The 19,228-nt window shown below is 48.8% G+C and overlaps 1 protein-coding gene across 1 annotated transcript; it reads left to right on the forward strand.

Annotated features, from left to right (window-relative positions):
• Positions 1-409: 409 nt before the first annotated feature.
• Positions 410-18,751, forward strand: syt14a (synaptotagmin XIVa). The gene is made up of 6 exons (XM_038280903.1): positions 410-558; positions 4,653-4,880; positions 10,804-11,078; positions 11,147-11,596; positions 11,994-12,183; positions 17,549-18,751. The coding sequence occupies exons 1-6, from the start codon at positions 459-461 to the stop codon at positions 17,860-17,862; spliced, it is 1,557 nt and encodes a 518-aa protein (XP_038136831.1). The 5' UTR covers positions 410-458; the 3' UTR covers positions 17,863-18,751.
• Positions 18,752-19,228: the final 477 nt, after the last annotated feature.

The following is a 19,228-nucleotide window of genomic DNA, read 5'->3' on the forward strand; positions in this document are numbered from 1 at the left end:
TGGATCCTTGAGGTTCTGATGTTCTGACTGATTGAAGGATCGGTCGGTTTTCTGTTAACTCCTTCATGACCTTGAATCCGAAGCGCTGTAGCGCCTGGAACTGTTCCCATGGTAACCAGCAGGTGCTCTGTGAGCCTCTAACCCACAGCTGTCAAACTGGTTCCAGAAAGGGCCGCACACCAGACTCCATTCATTTCATCAAGTCATCATGTTCAGATTGGACTCCCTTGATGAGGTGACTGGAGTCTGGTGCTGTTGCTTGGTTGGAAAGAAAACCTGCAGCCTCACGGCCCTTTCTGGAACCAGTTTGACTCCCAGCGCCGGAGTCAGTAAACCCGATCAGTCTTGAAGCTGACGAAACTGAAAGCTGATTCTCTGAAACTGGTGTTTCTGGTTTGTTCCCAGTTTCTCCAGAGGTGCTGGGCTTTCTGACAGCCATCGGACTCTTCATCATCCTCATGACCTTCCTCTTCTGGTATCTCAACAACACGCTGGTTCTGGAGAACCCAGGGAGCCTTCAGGGCCTCGATGACTTCAGGAAAAACTCAGAGCTGCCAGGTCAGTCTGAATAACTCCTTATCTTCACAACATTATCTCTTCCTGCTGATCTCAGACCATTCTGACTTTAGTGTGACAGAAAATCCTGCCTCAAACTTTTTGTTTAGTAGTAAACTCTGAGATCTGAAGTGATGCTGGAAGAACCATACAGATGTTCTACTGTATGAAGTTTAACCATCAGATGTAATGTCTTCGTTCCAGCAGCAGCTCCTCATGCCCAACACGGCGTCTAGTGATGCTATGATGACAGAAGCATGCAGCGTTTTAACCAAAAGAGGACAGAATGAGACAGTAAAGAGCAATAAAGCATAAACTAAAACAAATCTCAGATAGAAAAGGAATTAAATATACGTACAATAGCAATAATAGACTCAATTTACAAAGTTCAAAGCATAAAAGTGGATTTAATTTGGGGGCGGAGCTAAGCCTGCTCTGAGGTCAGAGCAAAGTGAACTCCCTCTGTTACACAGCATGAAGCCGACCACCAGGTTTAACCAAAAGCTCTGCTGCCCCCTGCTGGATTAAAAGAAAAACTACATGATGAGATTTTTCTCAGTTTGTTTATTTATTTATTGTTATAACTGAATGCATGTGATGTCAGATAAGATATAACCTAACATAAAACTCAAAACCAAAAATCAGAGTTTTTGGTTTTTAAATTTTTCATGACTTCTAGTTGTTTTCTAGAAATTTGCCTGGAAAAACTGATTTCTGCTTTGTGGTTCGAATTGAACTGTAATCTGATTCTATTGATTATTTATTCTTCAGATGCAAAGTATTTATATTATAAAGTATTAGATTTGTTGTTGTTTTTTTCTTTTTGTTATTCTGGTATTTTTATACACATCTGTGGGACCACTTTTAGTGTAATCCTTTTCTGTTGCTGTGACGTCACAGTTTCCCCATATTAGGACAATAAAGGCATTTTTCTATTATTTTAAGCAAATAAAATGTTCTTTAGAGAAGTTCCAGTTTCCATAAATACATTCCTGTTATTTAGCGAGTAATGTTGCATAACGTAACTGATTGTTTAGGTTTGACTGGATAACTGGGTCATGTTCAGATTGTCACATACTGTTTATGAACACGCCACCTGCTGGTTGTTTGTTAGAACAAACAATTATGGAATAAATTCACCAACTTCCTTTCAAATATGAGTTTATTAATAAAAATCATTCAGCTTCAAGTCAAACAGATCCGACTAAAACTAGAGAAATTAAATTACACTATTATGAACACAGAGGAAGGAAAAGCCGTAACCAATGAGATGATGCAATGATCCAGTTTAGCTGGATTTTATGTTTGAAAACCATAGTTGATGTTGAAGAATTTGGGATGAGAGGCTTATCTGCTGCAGAACATCATCCTGCTGCAGAACATCATCCTGCTGCAGAACATCGTCCTGCAGAAGAAATTCATACTACAGAAGAACATATTCCTGATGCAGAACATTGTCCGGCAAAAGAACATTGTCCTGCAGAAGAACATTGTCCTGCAGCAAAAACATTGTCCTGCAGAAGAACATTGTCCTGCAGAAGAACATCGTCCTGTTGCAGAACATTGTCCTGCAGAAGAACATCGTCTTGTTGCAGAACATTGTCCTGCTGCAGAACATTGTCCTGCAGAAGAACATTGTCCTGCAGCAAAAACATTGTCCTGCAGAAGAACATTGTCCTGCTGCAGAACATTGTCCGGCAGAAGAACATCGTCCTGCTGCAGAACATTGTCCTGCAGAAGAACATCGTCCTGCTGCAGAACATTGTCCTGTAGAAGAACATTGTCCTGCAGCAAAAACATTGTCCTGCAGAAGAACATTGTCCTGCTGCAGAACATCGTCCTGTTGCAGAACATTGTCCTGCAGAAGAACATTGTCCTGCAGAAGAACATCATCCTGCAGAAGAACATCGTCCTGTTGCAGAACATTGTCCTGCAGAAGAACATCGTCCTGCTGCAGAACATTGTCCTGCAGAAGAACATCGTCCTGCTGCAGAACATTGTCCTCCAGCAAAAACATTGTCCTGCAGAAGAACATTGTCCTGCTGCAAAACATTGTCCTGCAGAAGAACATCGTCCTGCTGCAGAACATCGTCCTGCTGCAGAACATTGTCCTCCAGCAAAAACATTGTCCTGCAGAAGAACATCGTCCTGCTGCAGAACATTGTCCTGCAGAAGAACATCGTCCTGCTGCAGAACATTGTCCTCCAGCAAAAACATTGTCCTGCAGAAGAACATTGTCCTGCTGCAGAACATCGTCCTGCTGCAGAACATTGTCCTGCAGAAGAACATTGTCCTGCTGCAGAACATTGTCCTGCAGAAGAACATTGTCCTGCTGCAGAACATTGTCCTGCAGAAGAACATCGTCCTGCTGCAGAACATCGTCCTGCTGCAGAACATTGTCCTCCAGCAAAAACATTGTCCTGCAGAAGAACATCGTCCTGCTGCAGAACATTGTCCTGCAGAAGAACATCGTCCTGCTGCAGAACATCGTCCTGTTGCAGAACATTGTCCTGCAGAAGAACATCGTCCTGCTGCAGAACATTGTCCTGCAGAAGAACATCGTCCTGTTGCAGAACATCATCCTCCAGAAGAACATCGTCCTGTAGAAGAACATCGTCCTACAGCAGAACATCGTCCTCCAGAAGAACATCGTCCGCAGTGGTGTCAAAAGTACACACATTGGTTACTTCAGTAGAAGTATAGATACTGCAGTTTAAAAACACTCTGGTAAAAGTTGAAGTATCAAGTTGACCTCTTTACTCAAGTAATAGTGAAAAAGTATGTGCTCCAAAAACTACTTAAAGTATAAATGTATAAAGTAACCTTTAAGAAAAAGGCCAGATGCTTCTATATGAATTGAAAGCACAATTTTTCCACTATTTAAAAAAACATCCTCTGAGATAGGGCCGAGGATGAGGGAGGTCTGGTTGGTCTCCGTCTCCCGATACGCTCTCGCCTGTGTCCGACCTTTCAGACATTTCAACATCTTTTTCTGAATCCCACATTGTAGCATGGCATAGACAATTCACGCTAGCAGTTTGAAGAACACCTGCTAGCTTCTGATGATTTCCTTTAGCTACCCAATGAGTGTTTGCGTTCTATGACTCATCCATGGCATGAAATATATATTTATAAACATTAAACCAGGGGTAACTAATAAAAAATCAGTGGGGTCCGAATAAAGAAAATCAACCAGTAAATGTCCGGAGACATTTTGTATACATACATTATTGTATGAGTTACGTTCTGTTCCGTTTATGTCTCTTTCCTTGTAAGTATGAAATGTCCCATGCTCCTGAATGCACCATAGCTATCTGATGCTCGCGAATGCATCACTGGTCTGTGTAGATGTGCGTTTGATTTTCAGCTGAAGACAAAGCTTTGCAGTTTTAAAACCCACGTCGGATAATCACTGTTTATTGTTGTGTGTGAATAACAAGAGACTACAACAAATACATCAGCTTTACCTGGGACAAAATCTTTGGATTTAATGTTGTTCATAACATCGCAGTCCGCTAATCCGTGACCTGTGCTTTAAACCGAAGCCAAGAGTAACGAGTAACGTTTGTTTGAAAAATGTAAGAAATAAAAAGTAAAGATACTTGTGTGAAAATGTAATGAGTAGAAGTCAAAAGTAGGAGGAAAAATAAGTAATGGAGTAAAGTATAGATACCTAAAAAGTGTACTTAAGTACAGCAACGAAGTATTTGTACTTCGTTACTTGACACCTGTGATCGTCCGGCAGAAGAACATTGTCCTGCATCTCTATGCTATTAGCTAATGCTGTGAGAATGTGTCTGAACTGTGTCAGCAGATAAATCTTCATTTGAAGGTGAATTAAATATTAGGGTATTAAATAATTAGTGCAGCTTATCTTCTATATTCAGCCTGGAAGAGGGAATCTGCTCCTTCCTGTAAAACACTGCAGCATCTGTTATTTATTTATCTACAGTATCTGGCTTTCATCATACCATCCAATGTCCTGCTTACTGTCCAGCTGGGATATTTCACATATCAGAGGTTTCTACACACATCAATGACAAGTTAGGGCCAAATAAAGCTGCTGATTCCAACTGTGTTCCTGCCTTCTTCCTCAGACAAAGCGTCCTCTGATGCTGACCTGCTGGACTCGTCCTCAGACAGTGAGGACGAGCTGATGGGTCAGTATCAGGAAGCGGTCAGCCGCTCGCAGGGTCTGCGCGTTGGAGCCACGGCCGCCTGCAACGGCAAACACCTTGGAGGGTTCAGATGGGAAGGCCGCCAAAAGTACAGCCCTCTGACTGCAGGTTATGATGGATACAGCAGCGAGGCGTCTGCAGATGATGGTAGGTCCTCCACACGACACGCTTCGGCACAAATGTAACCCCAGCAGCAAAGCAAGACCACTCGGAGGAGAAGAAGGGCAGGCAGTAAACTGTTTCCCTCTTCCAGGCCTGAAACTGGTGGTGGAGTGGAGATAGATGAAGTTGGTCAGTCTGTAGACTGCTGGTTAGAGAGACGGTCTGCTGAGCTTTATGGGGAGATCCAGTGGACTGCGTGAGCTGATGCTAGAGCTTCACTCAGGGACCTGGAAGGTGGAAGTCCAGTTGGATAACACAGGTTAAGAGAACCTGTCCATGATGAGCAAGCATGTAGCGAAAGTGGAGAGGAAAAAACTCCCCGTTGGGAAGAAACCTCTGGCAGAACCAGGCTCAACATGGCGACTTCTGCCGGACCGGTTAAGATGAGACAGGGAACGCAGTAAGAGTCCAGGAGGAATGACGCTCTGATGAAGCTTTAGCTACAATAGTGGAGGAGGGGATGGAGGGGGGTTGAGACGGGGTCATCTATATGAAGTCACAGCGCATCCGCCGCCTGCGCACAGGAGCAGACAGGTGCTTTGGATGCTGATTGGCTTTCGTGGAGGTGTGGTTCAAAGCTGATTGGCTGTATTCAGCTTTGTTTTCCTGGAGGAGGCAGACTTTGAACTGCTAATGTGATACAAGGAGTTTGTGTCGTTTAGGGAGAACTTCTAGTTCAACCTGATTTAAGAGGCAGAGTGGGCCGGGCTGCCAGTGACCCTACCCTCAAACAGAGGCAGAGTGGGCTGGGCTGCCAGTGACCCTACCCTCAAACAGAGGCAGAGTGGGCTGGGCTGCCAGTGACCCTACCCTCAAACAGAGGCAGAGTGGGCTGGGCTGCCAGTGACCCGAACCTCAAACAGAGGCAGAGTGGGCTGGGCTGCCAGTGACCCGAACCTCAAACAGAGGCAGAGTGGGCTGGGCTGCCAGTGACCCGAACCTCAAACAGAGGCAGAGTGGGCAGTGCTGCCAGTGACCCGAACCTCAAACAGAGGCAGAGTGGGCTGGGCTGCCAGTGACCCGACCCTCAAACAGAGGCAGAGTGGGCTGGGCTGCCAGTGACCCGACCCTCAAACAGAGGCAGAGTGGGCTGGGCTGCCAGTGACCCGACCCTCAAACAGAGGCAGAGTGGGCTGGGCTGCCAGTGACCCGAACCTCAAACAGAGGCAGAGTGGGCTGGGCTGCCAGTGACCCGACCCTCAAACAGAGGCAAAGTGGGCTGGGCTGCCAGTGACCCGAACCTCAAACAGAGGCAGAGTGGGCTGGGCTGCCAGTGACCCGACCCTCAAACAGAGGCAGAGTGGGCTGGGCTGCCAGTGACCCGACCCTCAAACAGAGGCAGAGTGGGCTGGGCTGCCAGTGACCCGACCCTCAAACAGAGGCAGAGTGGGCTGGGCTGCCAGTGACCCGAACCTCAAACAGAGGCAGAGTGGGCTGGGCTGCCAGTGACCCGACCCTCAAACAGAGGCAGAGTGGGCTGGGCTGCCAGTGACCCGACCCTCAAACAGAGGCAAAGTGGGCTGGGCTGCCAGTGACCCGAACCTCAAACAGAGGCAGAGTGGGCCGGGCTGCCAGTGACCCGAACCTCAAACAGAGGCAGAGTGGGCCGTGCTGCCAGTGACCCGAACCTCAAACAGAGGCAGAGTGGGCTGGGCTGCCAGTGACCCGAACCTCAAACAGAGGCAGAGTGGGCCGTGCTGCCAGTGACCCGAACCTCAAACAGAGGCAGAGTGGGCAGTGCTGCCAGTGACCCGAACCTCAAACAGAGGCAGAGTGGGCTGGGCTGCCAGTGACCCGAACCTCAAACAGAGGCAGAGTGGGCTGGGCTGCCAGTGACCCGAACCTCAAACAGAGGCAGAGTGGGCTGGGCTGCCAGTGACCCGACCCTCAAACAGAGGCAGAGTGGGCTGGGCTGCCAGTGACCCGACCCTCAAACAGAGGCAGAGTGGGCAGTGCTGCCAGTGACCCGAACCTCGAACAGAGGCAGAGTGGGCAGTGCTGCCAGTGACCCGACCCTCAAACAGAGGCAGAGTGGGCAGTGCTGCCAGTGACCCGACCCTCAAACAGAGGCAGAGTGGGCTGGGCTGCCAGTGACCCGACCCTCAAACAGAGGCAGAGTGGGCAGTGCTGCCAGTGACCCGAACCTCAAACAGAGGCAGAGTGGGCTGGGCTGCCAGAGACCCTACCCTCAAACAGAGGCAGAGTGGGCAGTGCTGCCAGTGACCCGACCCTCAAACAGAGGCAGAGTGGGCTGGGCTGCCAGTGACCCGAACCTCAAACAGAGGCAGAGTGGGCCGTGCTGCCAGTGACCCGAACCTCAAACAGAGGCAGAGTGGGCAGTGCTGCCAGTGACCCGACCCTCAAACAGAGGCAGAGTGGGCTGGGCTGCCAGTGACCCGACCCTCAAACAGAGGCAGAGTGGGCAGTGCTGCCAGTGACCCGACCCTCAAACAGAGGCAGAGTGGGCCGTGCTGCCAGTGACCCGAACCTCAAACAGAGGCAGAGTGGGCTGGGCTGCCAGTGACCCGACCCTCAAACAGAGGCAGAGTGGGCCGTGCTGCCAGTGACCCGAACTTCAAACAGAGGCAGAGTGGGCCGGGCTGCCAGTGACCCGACCCTCAAACAGAGGCAGAGTGGGCCGTGCTGCCAGTGACCCGAACCTCAAACAGAGGCAGAGTGGGCAGTGCTGCCAGTGACCCGACCCTCAAACAGAGGCAGAGTGGGCTGGGCTGCCAGTGACCCGAACCTCAAACAGAGGCAGAGTGGGCTGGGCTGCCAGTGACCCGAACTTCAAACAGAGGCAGAGTGGGCCGGGCTGCCAGTGACCCGACCCTCAAACAGAGGCAGAGTGGGCCGTGCTGCCAGTGACCCGAACCTCAAACAGAGGCAGAGTGGGCTGGGCTGCCAGTGACCCGACCCTCAAACAGAGGCAGAGTGGGCAGTGCTGCCAGTGACCCGAACCTCAAACAGAGGCAGAGTGGGCTGGGCTGCCAGTGACCCGAACCTCAAACAGAGGCAGAGTGGGCCGTGCTGCCAGTGACCCGAACTTCAAACAGAGGCAGAGTGGGCCGGGCTGCCAGTGACCCGACCCTCAAACAGAGGCAGAGTGGGCTGGGCTGCCAGTGACCCGAACTTCAAACAGAGGCAGAGTGGGCCGGGCTGCCAGTGACCCGAACCTCAAACAGAGGCAGAGTGGGCAGTGCTGCCAGTGACCCGACCCTCAAACAGAGGCAGAGTGGGCCATGCTGCCAGTGACCCGAACCTCAAACAGAGGCAGAGTGGGCAGTGTTGCCAGTGACCCGAACCTCAAACAGAGGCAGAGTGGGCAGTGCTGCCAGTGACCCGAACCTCAAACAGAGGCAGAGTGGGCAGTGCTGCCAGTGACCCGACCCTCAAACAGAGGCAGAGTGGGCCATGCTGCCAGTGACCCGAACCTCAAACAGAGGCAGAGTGGGCAGTGTTGCCAGTGACCCGAACCTCAAACAGAGGCAGAGTGGGCAGTGCTGCCAGTGACCCTATCCTCAAACAGAGGCAGAGTGGGCAGTGCTGCCAGTGACCCGACCCTCCAACAGAGGCAGAGTGGGCCGTGCTGCCAGTGACCCTACCCTCGCATGGAGGCAGAGTGGGCCGGGCTGCTAGTGACCCGAACCTCAAACAGAGGTTGAGTGGGCCGTGCTGCCAGTGACCCGAACCTCAAACAGAGGCAGAGTGGGCCGTGCTGCCAGTGACCCGAACCTCAAACAGAGGCAGAGTGGGCCATGCTGCCAGTGACACTACCCTCAAACAGAGGCAGAGTGGGCAGTGTTGCCAGTGACCCGACCCTCAAACAGAGGCAGAGTGGGCAGTGTTGCCAGTGACCCGACCCTCAAACAGAGGCAGAGTGGGCCATGCTGCCAGTGACACTACCCTCAAACAGAGGCAGAGTGGGCAGTGCTGCCAGTGACCCGACCCTCCAACAGAGGCAGAGTGGGCCGGGCTGCCAGTGACCCTACCCTCGCATGGAGGCAGAGTGGGCCGTGCTGCCAGTGACCCGAACCTCAAACAGAGGCAGAGTGGGCCGGGCTGCCAGTGACCCGAACCTCAAACAGAGGTTGAGCCGGCTTGTAAACCCAATGAACCAGAGACCTCCAAAACATCCAGAATTAGGTAGACGTTATTTACCATGGACCTGCCGGGGACGCAGTAGGTCTGATCTCGGTGGATGACCTGCTCCATAGCTTTTCCCAACCTCACGGCCAGAGCCTTGGAGAGGATCTTGTAATCGGTACAGAGGAGGGACACGGTGCCAGTTCTTGATGTCTTGCAGGTTACCCTTTTTGGGCAGCAAGGTGATGACTGCCCTACGGCAAGACAAGGGGAGCGAACCAGCGAGCAGACTTTCCTTGCAGATGTCTAGCAGGTCTTTTCCCAGAAGGTCCCAATAGGTCTTGTAGAACTCGACGGTGAGTCCGTCAACGCCCAAGGACTTCTAGCCCTGCATGCTGAGGAGGGCTGTGTGGAGTTCCTGGCACTCCAGCTCAGTGTTGGTCTCCTCAGAGACCTTGGGTAGTTCACTGCAGAACTCCCGGAACAGATCCTCGTTCTCTTTGTATATACTCTGGAACAGAGAACGGTAAAAACCCACAGCCCTCTCCCTGATCTGACCCCATTCGCTTAGTTGTTTCCCCGTGTCCGACAGCAAAGAGTGGATCGGCTTTCTCTGACCGTGCTTCCTCTCCAGGCAAAAAAAAAAAAAAAAGCTAGAGGGAGCATCCATCTCTGTGATGTTCTGGATCCGAGATCTGACCAATACGACTTGGACTTTAGACTCCAGCAGGTTGGCTAGAGCTAGCTGTTTAGTTTTGAGAGCTTCAATGTGCTCTCGATTTCCTGTGGATCCACTGAGTTGTTTGTCCTGTTTGCTGGCCTGTTTGCTGGCCTGCTTGTTGGCCCCTCCTGCTCTCCCTGCACACGGTCTCTCTCCCCACCTGCGCTCTCACCCTCACCATCATTCACCCCATCACCACACAGCACCGTGCTCCCATCCTTCCTCACACACACAATCATTTTCAAAGTTTAAAATTTTTTCATTACTGACGCCTCAACAATACCTGCCGCAGGCTCCTCCACCATGGGCTCCTCCGCAGCCGCCGCAGGTCCCTCCAACACCACTGCGGCATCCCCCGCAGCAGCAGCGGTTTCCTCCACGGCGACAGCCCCACTAGGAGGGGGCCCCATCTGCTCAGCAGCAGCGGGCCGCCACCCGGCCCCATCGGGGCACACTTTAATGACATGTCCCTCCTGTCCACATCCAAAGCACTTCATGTTAGAGGAGGTTGCAGAAACATGTAGTCGAATCCCTCCAGTCTAACATGAAAGCTCAGGTTCAGTTCCTCATCTCGTTTGTTCAATATCATGAACAGTTGTCTCCTATGGGAGACAACATGCTTTAGCAGAGGTGATTTACACCCTGACATCATCTTCCTAATAGGTGAAACCACCTTACCGTGCAGAGACAGTTCTTTGATCAGGAACTCGTCACTGGTTGCAGGCAGCGTCTTCGGGGAAACCTGTAGAAACAACCTATTGACAGCGATGCCTGTTTCCACCAGCCGCTGAGCCTGCTCCACTCTCTCCACAAACAAAACGACAGCTCCACTCATGCAAGCTGCCGACTTGATGGACCCATCTCCAATGACCTCCCCCACAGCCAAACACACCTCCTCCACGCTGCACGGAGAATCAGCACCCACCTTGATGCCGTTCTCCGTGTCAGCGTGGAGAAACCTCCATCACTCACCACCATGGTGCTAGCAGCTGCTAGCCACCTGGGCAGGCCTGACGGCCACGCCCCAAACAAACTCTGTGAAACACTAAGTAATCCCAAAAAAACAAATAAACCAATAATAGATCAATTCTCTCCCCTAAGCAGCCAACTGCATCCAGAGGATGAGGAGGACACCGCCCTTGGATGAGCTCCAGCCGCCTCCCTATCAGGATGAGAACGGTTCTCCCAGGATGTCCTGCACTCTGTCCGATCTGAGCGACGCCAAATGCGATGTGTCCGTGACCAGCGGCAGTCCACACTTGTCCTTTGGAAAGTGTCTCAGTGACGGCAGTGATGACCAAGAGAGCGAAGGTTACTTCAATAAAGGCTATGAAGAAGACGTCCCCAGCGACAGCACGGCTGTCCTAAGCCCAGAGGTAAACACCCGTCATGACAGGGATGATTGACGTTTATGTGGGACTTTGACCTTCTCTGCTTCCTGCAGGACTTATCTGCTCGTGGGTCGAATGTTCACTTCCCAAAGGGCTACGAACCCGACGGCATGGCTAAGTACGGCACCTTGGACATTGTGTTTGACTACGACTCAGAGGAGCAGCAGCTCACCGTCACCATCATGGCCGTGACCGACCTGCCCTCCATCAAACGCACCGGGAACATTTCCTGGCAGGTCCACCTGGTTCTGCTGCCCACCAAGAAACAGAGGGCAAAGACGGGGATCCAGCGGGGCCCCTGCCCCATCTTCACAGAGGCCTTTCGTTTCAGCCACGTGGAGTCGGAGATGATCGGAAACTACGCCATCCAATTCCGTCTGTACAGCATCCGGCGGATGAAGAAGGAGAAGGTGTTTGGAGAGAAGGTGTTCTACCTGACCAAGCTCAACCTGCAGGGCAAAGTTTCTGTGCCAGTCATCCTGGAGCCATGCTGTGCACTGCCGGTAAGCTGCATCAAAGCTTCACCTCATTAATGGTTCTTTTCTTCACTCATCTTTCCTCCTGTTGGATAACATTGAGGGACTAAGGCTAATCCTCACGCAGCTTTACTCCCGCCGGGTTAGGCGCAGCGGGATGAGAAGGCAGGTGTCTGGATGACGGTGAGGCTTGGAAGGTCAAAACGTTTCCCTTTGTCTGGAAACTTTAAAAACAAACAACTATGATGTGAAACTTTTAAAGTAAGATCCTCACTAGTATAGCTAACTGAATATATGTCAAACAGCTGCCCTGACCACTCATCAAAGGCGGGAATCGCCATAGCAACCTCTGAGTGGGAGGTATTATTTTTGCTGGCTGCTGAATTTCCATCAGTGATAAAAGAGAAATGTTTGATGTTTGCAGGGTGGTGAATCCCAGCTCAGCCTCTCTGATCTGACCTGCAGCGAAAGCGCCTCATCTTTCCCGTCTGTCAGTCAGACTTCTGCTCCAGAGATCCTTGTGGGCCTGGTGTACAACGCAACCACGGGCCGCCTCTCTGTGGAGATCATCAAAGGCATCCATTTTAAGAACCTCGCTGCAAACAAGCCACCCAGTAAGTTCCCTAAAAGGTTTGCTTGGGAACAGCAGGACGTGCTGGTCTGATGCTTCAGTGGAGATCTGGGATCATTTCCTCAGCTTCTTAAAGATGGCTGCCAGTTAGGGCTGGGCAGTAACCCCGTTCTATCCGTGTGTTCCTGTTCAGGAAGACTTGATCAAACTTGTCTGAGGTTCCCTTCAGCCTCTGAACCACAGAATCAAACCATCCAGTTACTTGGAAGGGCATCGACAGCCAGACCATTTGCTTCCGTCTATTGCTGCCTTTGTTTTTAATGCGAAGGTTGGTTTCTGTTGAGGACCTCTAGGGCTCGCTGAACTTCCGACTGATTTGTGTTTTGTTTTTTTACGACAGAAGGGCCTGTTTTAATTCCACTTTTAGCTTTAGCTGCACATTAAACTCCAGCCGAAATGAATATTCAGAGAATCAAGTTTATCAAAGTCATTTCTGTGGATGATCAGATATTGAAGCCCAGCCCTACTGCTGCTATCGCTCCTCATTTTCATCAATTTGCCTCATTTCCAACTTTAAGGAGCTTCAGCAGCAAAATCCAACAGAAATCCACTTGTTGTGAACTTTGTGAAATGTTTCTGATATTCTGACCCTTTCTTCTTCCCTTCCTTTGTTGGTAATGTTATGTCTGCTCCTGATATTCTTCCCTGCCGCCTTTTTCACATCTCGGTCCGCTGTTTCTCTTACTGCTGTCCAACCCTTGTTGTCAGATGGGCTGTTCTGTTGTCTGAAACACTTGATAGGTGGACAGGTTTATATTATCAGAGGTGAGTCTCCTCGCCGTCCCAAACTGAGCCACCGTTGGTGCTAAACCCCCAACCTTTCTATGTCTTCATGGATGCAGTTTTAAAGAATTTATCTTTTAATTAGCAGATCAGCTTAAAGCTTAAATCAACCAGCGGTTTGGTAGCTTCTAGTCTTTTCTGTCTTAAGGTAGAATCCGCTGTCACACCTGAGGCTTTGTTACCAAACAATGAAAGCTTTAGCCTGTATTCATCTTCTATATCTACTTTAGTTTTCTTTTTCTTCTACATCTACGTTAACCGATGTTCCAGTCAGTGACTGGATACACTAAGTGTTTTGGATCTATAAAGAGCCTGTAAGTGACGTGTTGTTAATTGATCGCATTGAACTAAACAGGATTGAATCAAAAAGTCCAACTTAGTAGAAATGTTTGATTACTGCTTTATTTCCTCTTATTTCATTTGGTTTGCAAACATCAAGCCTGTTTGTTTCACAAATCAATAAAAGTAATTGAATTAAACTGAAAAGCGAAATAAGGGTGAAAAGATGAGCGTCAGCAGAACAGCCTCAGTTCATTAAACATGAAAATGTTTGGCTGCCATCAACTCATCCATGAAGATCAGTAAATATTGTTGCTGAGTTTTTCCTTCCTCCCATGCATGAGATCCAGAACCTTTCCCTCTTTATCCTCCTGTTGTTTGTGCTTTTCTTTAACTGTTCCAGTCTGAAGTCAGATTTTTAGTTTGCAGGGTTCCTACACACTCTTTACATGTATGGAGATGAAGGTTTTCCTTCAAACTGGGACCAGTGCTGGTTCTCACCAGAACAATCACTATTTTCACTTTTCTATCCCAGAGATAAGAACTGCTGGTTGGAGGCTCTTCCAGTTCAAACTGGAGATGGACTGGTTTTATACTGGAAGAAGCTGGGAGGGAAATCTGTCATCACCACAGGCTGGTTTCTCCACCAAAGTAGGCCTCCACCTGAGGAGGCAGACCAGTTTAGACCCAGTATCCTACCAGTTCAGACCAGATTTGTGGATTTGGGAAGTGGAGCTTCAGTTTCCCTTCACAATGTGAACATCTGGTCTGAAAATGAAATTCCTTTCAAAGTGAGAAATGTGTAGAAACCCTGCAGGACGGGTTGAGCCGCAGCATGCTTGGGGTGGGGCCGTGTTCCTGGCATGTTTTGGTGAGGAGATGTTCTCATCAGAAAGCTCAACCAGGTGAAGGCACTGGTCATCATTTCATTCTGCTTGATTATGAGCGAGATGGAAACCCGACTTTAAGGGGAAGATCACATGTATGAGTAGTTCTGTTGTTTCTGGTGAGGAACGTGAAATCACTAAAATATGTGTGAACTGACGTCACATCCTTCAGCACACGGCCGTCCGTGTGACTCGCACTCTGCCCTCTCATCTCTAAACATCTGACTTGGATTTAAAGGGACCAGTAACCGGATTCTTTGTGCATTCCTGACAGGCTCCTCCATAGCCTTCAAACTGGGAAATAGTCACATCTGGTAACGCTGAAAAGACCTTTGTGCAAAATACTCACTCAGGTCTTGATTGACTTTGTGCATCTCACAAAGTGGAAGCGAGACGTGGAGCACTTTCAAAGCTCCAGCAGGCTGACGAGTCGAGTCAATCACCAGCCGCAGCCCGTCCCACTTAGCAGCAAAGAGCCGCATCAGCGCCGCTGACCACTTAATACATGCACAGCTCTGCACAGCCCATTCAGCAGCAGTCAAAGAGGAAATCAGGCCTTTTTTCTTTTCCTTTATGTCAAAGAGAGCAGTTGAATGTGTGATTGAAGGTTCTAAGCTGAGCACTGTTTAGCAGCTGGCACTCCACAGCATGTAAGCCTCAGCAGCTCCCTGTCAGACAGGAGGGGAGGAGGGGGGGCACTGTCACAGCTATTGTGATTCCCATTCACGTGCTCGACTCATCAACAAGTCGAGCATGTGTCGAGATTTCTGCATTTCCAATGCAGCTACTCTGAAAACATGACGGACGGTAATAAGTAATCAACTCTAACCCAAACGTTCTCCATCCCATGCTACATTCAGTTATATTTGACATAAAATTATTTCTGGCCCACAAATAACATTTTTAAATCAATTTTCAACACAATAAAAAACACTTAAATACTTTGATGGAATCATTTCAACCATATAGCCAAAAAATTAAACCTCAAATCTCAAAACGACATGAAAAATGCCTTCCAGCCACTGAGCGGAACCACAAGGAGGCGACCGGGCCAGAGGCTGCTGTTGAAAGGGATTCCTACGGACAGCGCCCGCTGGTATGTGGGGGTCTGAGCTCCGACAGAAATAATATTGGAAGGCAGGATGGTAATCTGGATGAACTGACTCCAGTGATTAAGATTTCAGGTGGATTTTCCCACTTAAAAACGTTAAAACTACTTTATTCTCACTGATCAAAGCAAATACAGCTGCAGGATAAAGAAAGGATAGGGTAGCTCCGCCCAATGCGCCTCAGACCCACTTTACCACCGTGCAGCCAGAGCAGCAAAGATGCTTCAGCCGCGCGTCAGAACTAAACTTGTACAAGCATCAGAAATGAAGCAGCAGACGCGTTTTTGCTGCTCCTGCTGCATTTGGTGTGAACGCAGCTTTAGCCTCGCTGCAGGCAGTTAGCCTTGCTGCATGTAGTTAGCCTCGCTGCATGCAGTTAGCCTCGCTGCAGGCAGTTAGCCTCACTGCATGCAGTTAGCCTCGATGCATGTATTTAGCCTCGCTGCATGCAGTTAGTCTCGCTGCATGCAGTTAGTCTCGCTGCATGCAGTTAGTCTCGCTGCATGCAGTTAGCCTCACTGCATGTAGTTAGCCTCACTGCATGCAGTTAGCCTCACTGCATGTAGTTAGCCTCACTGCATGCAGTTAGCCTCTCTGCAGGCAGTTAGCCTCACTGAATGTAATTAGCCTTGCTGCATGCAGTTAGCCTCACTGCATGTAGTTAGCCTCACTGCAGGCAGTTAGCCTCGCTGCATGCCATTAGCCTCGCTGAAGGCAGTTAGCCTCGCTGCATGCAGTTAGCCTTGCTGCAGGCAGTTAGCCTCGCTGCAGACATTTAGCTTCGCTGCAGGTAGTTAGCCTCGCTGCAGGCATTTAGCTTCGCTGCAGGTAGTTAGCCTCGCTGAAGGCAGTTAGCCTCGCTGCATGCAGTTAGCCTTGCTGCAGGCAGTTAGCCTCGCTGCAGACATTTAGCTTCGCTGCAGGTAGTTAGCCTCGCTGCAGGCATTTAGCTTCGCTGCAGGTAGTTAGCCTCTCTGCATGCAGTTAGCCTCGCTGCAGGTAGTTAGCCTAGCCTTGGAGCTAAACCGGGTCCTGGAGAAAGACCAATTGAACCGTCTCCATCTGTCTTTGGTTTGATGATTAATGTTGATGTTCAGCTGATCAGGTCCAAACAGTTTCACCTCCAGCTTCTACTGGTGACTCTGCTTACGTCCCATGACTTGACCTGTCAATCAGCCGCACTACGACTGTGATGTCACTTCCTGTCACCTCAGGGCATACCTTACCTGTGCCCAAAGCTCTCCTATCCTTCTGTATTGCTGAGGAGCTGCTGTGCATGGACAATTAGTAACCAGAGTTAATGTGCAAAGATTTTTGCGCCCTAGAGATGAAATACGTCACCAATCTGACAAAAAACAAAACAGCTTTTCTCATCCTTAAAGAATAAACATTTATCTTGCACATCTAAAAAATGTATATCAATATGTTTTTAAATATTTCAATTAAATAATAATTTTATGTCTTAATCAAGGTCATTGGGTTTGTGGGGCGGGGCCGTAGCGACCTCTGTTGGCCAGCCGCCACTGCTGAGGTCACCTGGATTAATCAGTTTGGATGTTGAGTATTTCTTGATGAGATACTGAGGTTATCCTGGCATAATCTAATCATACATAATAACAAATAATAATAATAACTCTACCAATGATAACTGATCAAAGTAATAAAGATATATCGGTCAGGTTGCACTTCTTTAGTTTTCTGTTTTTTTGCTCCCATGATGAATAAGAGGAGACGGTCAGACACAAGGGCTTAAATATGGGTTAAAAATAGCCAAAGATGCTCAACGATCTTTCAAACTGTTCCTGGCTGCTTGAATCCCAAACGGCAGGCAGTGAAAGGCGGTCTGTACCGCGGCAGAGATGGAGGATCTGGGAAAGCCACTGTATCAGAGGCGGTTCCTGAATCCCTTAAGCATCTTTTCTATGACTCCAAGCTGACATGTCACTGACTCTAAAAACTGATCTGTTTTATCATTTAACATAATTTGCTCATTCAGGTTAGACATGCAGCTGTTGCTTAGCAACAGGAATAAAGTAACGCTCCTTGCACCCTTTGAGTTCTTGCTCTGTTATTGTAAGCTCTCGTAGCTGTGCCTCATGTTTCATCCTATGTGGTTGTGATCTCAGCTGCAGTGCCATGATCTCAGGAGCAAATGGTTTAGCCAGAAAATAGGTTGCAGCGCTTTGTGTTGATTCTGATGGGGGAATATTCACTATGCCCTAATGCTCAGTTATCTGCTGTGAATGTCTGAGTTCCTCTGTAAACATCTTACATACCTGCTTCCTGCCAGATACCTATGTGAAGTTGACCCTACTCAACTCCATGGGCCATGAGATGTCCAAGTGCAAGACGTCCATCTGCAGAGGTCAGCCCAACCCCACCTACAAAGAGACCTTCATCTTCCAGGTGGCCCTGTTCCAGCTGTCCGACGTCACGCTCATCCTCTCCGTCTACAACAAGCGCAGCATGAAGCGGAAGGAGATGATTGGCTGGATCTCTCTGGGTCTCAACAGCTCCGGGGAGGAGGAGCTGACTCACTGGACCCAGATGAAGGAGTCCAAAGGACAGCAGGTCTGCCGCTGGCACAGCTTGCTGGAGTCCTAACTGTCACAAGGGGGGAGGTTATGAGGTAGAAGAATGCTTTGGCTGTTCAGCGTCATGCTTTTATCGCCTAGTTTCTAAAATTCCTGACAGCCAAACTTCGGATCAATCAGCAGAGTCCAGAAAGGAATCACAGAGCCTCCTAGTGATCCGCTGATAGGATCCTCACCAGAAAACCGGATCCTCCCTACAAACATATTCTTCCACACCTTTTTAAAGATATTTTTATTCTCTTGTGAATGAAAATAAGACTTAATCTTAATCCACAGCCTGAATCTGGGAGGACCTTCTGATCCAGGCCCTTCCTCCACGTCCTGCCTTGGACAGCAGGGTTTCCCAAAGTGGAGATCCAGAGGGTCAGATTGGACCCGATCGTCTATGACTGATCTAAAAACTACAGGATTATTGATTAAGGTTAAAATAAACATTGCAGCTGCTGATGTTGTTTGTTTAATTAGCTTCTAAACAGGCAACAACTGCTGCAGCTCTGCTCTGCTGACGACCGGGTGAGCATCAAGGTATCAATGCTGCAGTCCTTCAACAAAAACCCAACCTCTCCCATAGTCTCAGAAAGTACAAACAACAGTACGAATATCATTACGAACAACAGAACGAACATCATTACAAACATCAGTACGAACATCATTACAAACATCAGTACGAACATCAGTACGAACATCTGTACGAACATCTGTACGAACAACAGTACGAACAACAGTACCAACGACATTACGAACATCAGTACGAACAACAGTACGAACGACAGTACGAACATCAGTACGAACAACAGTACCAACAACAGTACCAACGACATTACGAACATCAGTACAAACAACATTACGAACATCAGTACGAACAACAGTACGAACGACAGTACGAACAACATTACGAACATCAGTACGAACAACAGTACAAACAACAGAACGAACATCATAACAAACATCAGTACGAACATCAGTACGAACATCAGTACGAACAACAGTACGAACAACAGAACGAACATCATAACAAACATCATTACGAACATCAGTACGAACATCAGTACGAACAACAGTACGAACATCAGTACGAACATCAGTACGAACAACAGTACGAACAACAGAACGAACATCATAACAAACATCAGTACGAACAACATTACGAACAACATTACGAACATTAGTACGAACATTAGTACGAACATCGGTACGAACAACAGTACGAACAACAGAACAAACAACAGTACGAACAACAGAACGAACATCAGTACGAACAACATTACGAACATTAGTACGAACATTAGTACGAACATCGGTACGAACATCAGTACGAACAACAGTACGAACAACAGAACAAACAACAGTACAAACATCAGTACAAACATCAGTAC

The sequence above is a fragment of the Cyprinodon tularosa genome, unplaced genomic scaffold (assembly GCF_016077235.1).
Source record: "Cyprinodon tularosa strain WSP-4 unplaced genomic scaffold, ASM1607723v1 ctg1659, whole genome shotgun sequence".
NCBI classification, from domain to species: domain Eukaryota; kingdom Metazoa; phylum Chordata; class Actinopteri; order Cyprinodontiformes; family Cyprinodontidae; genus Cyprinodon; species Cyprinodon tularosa.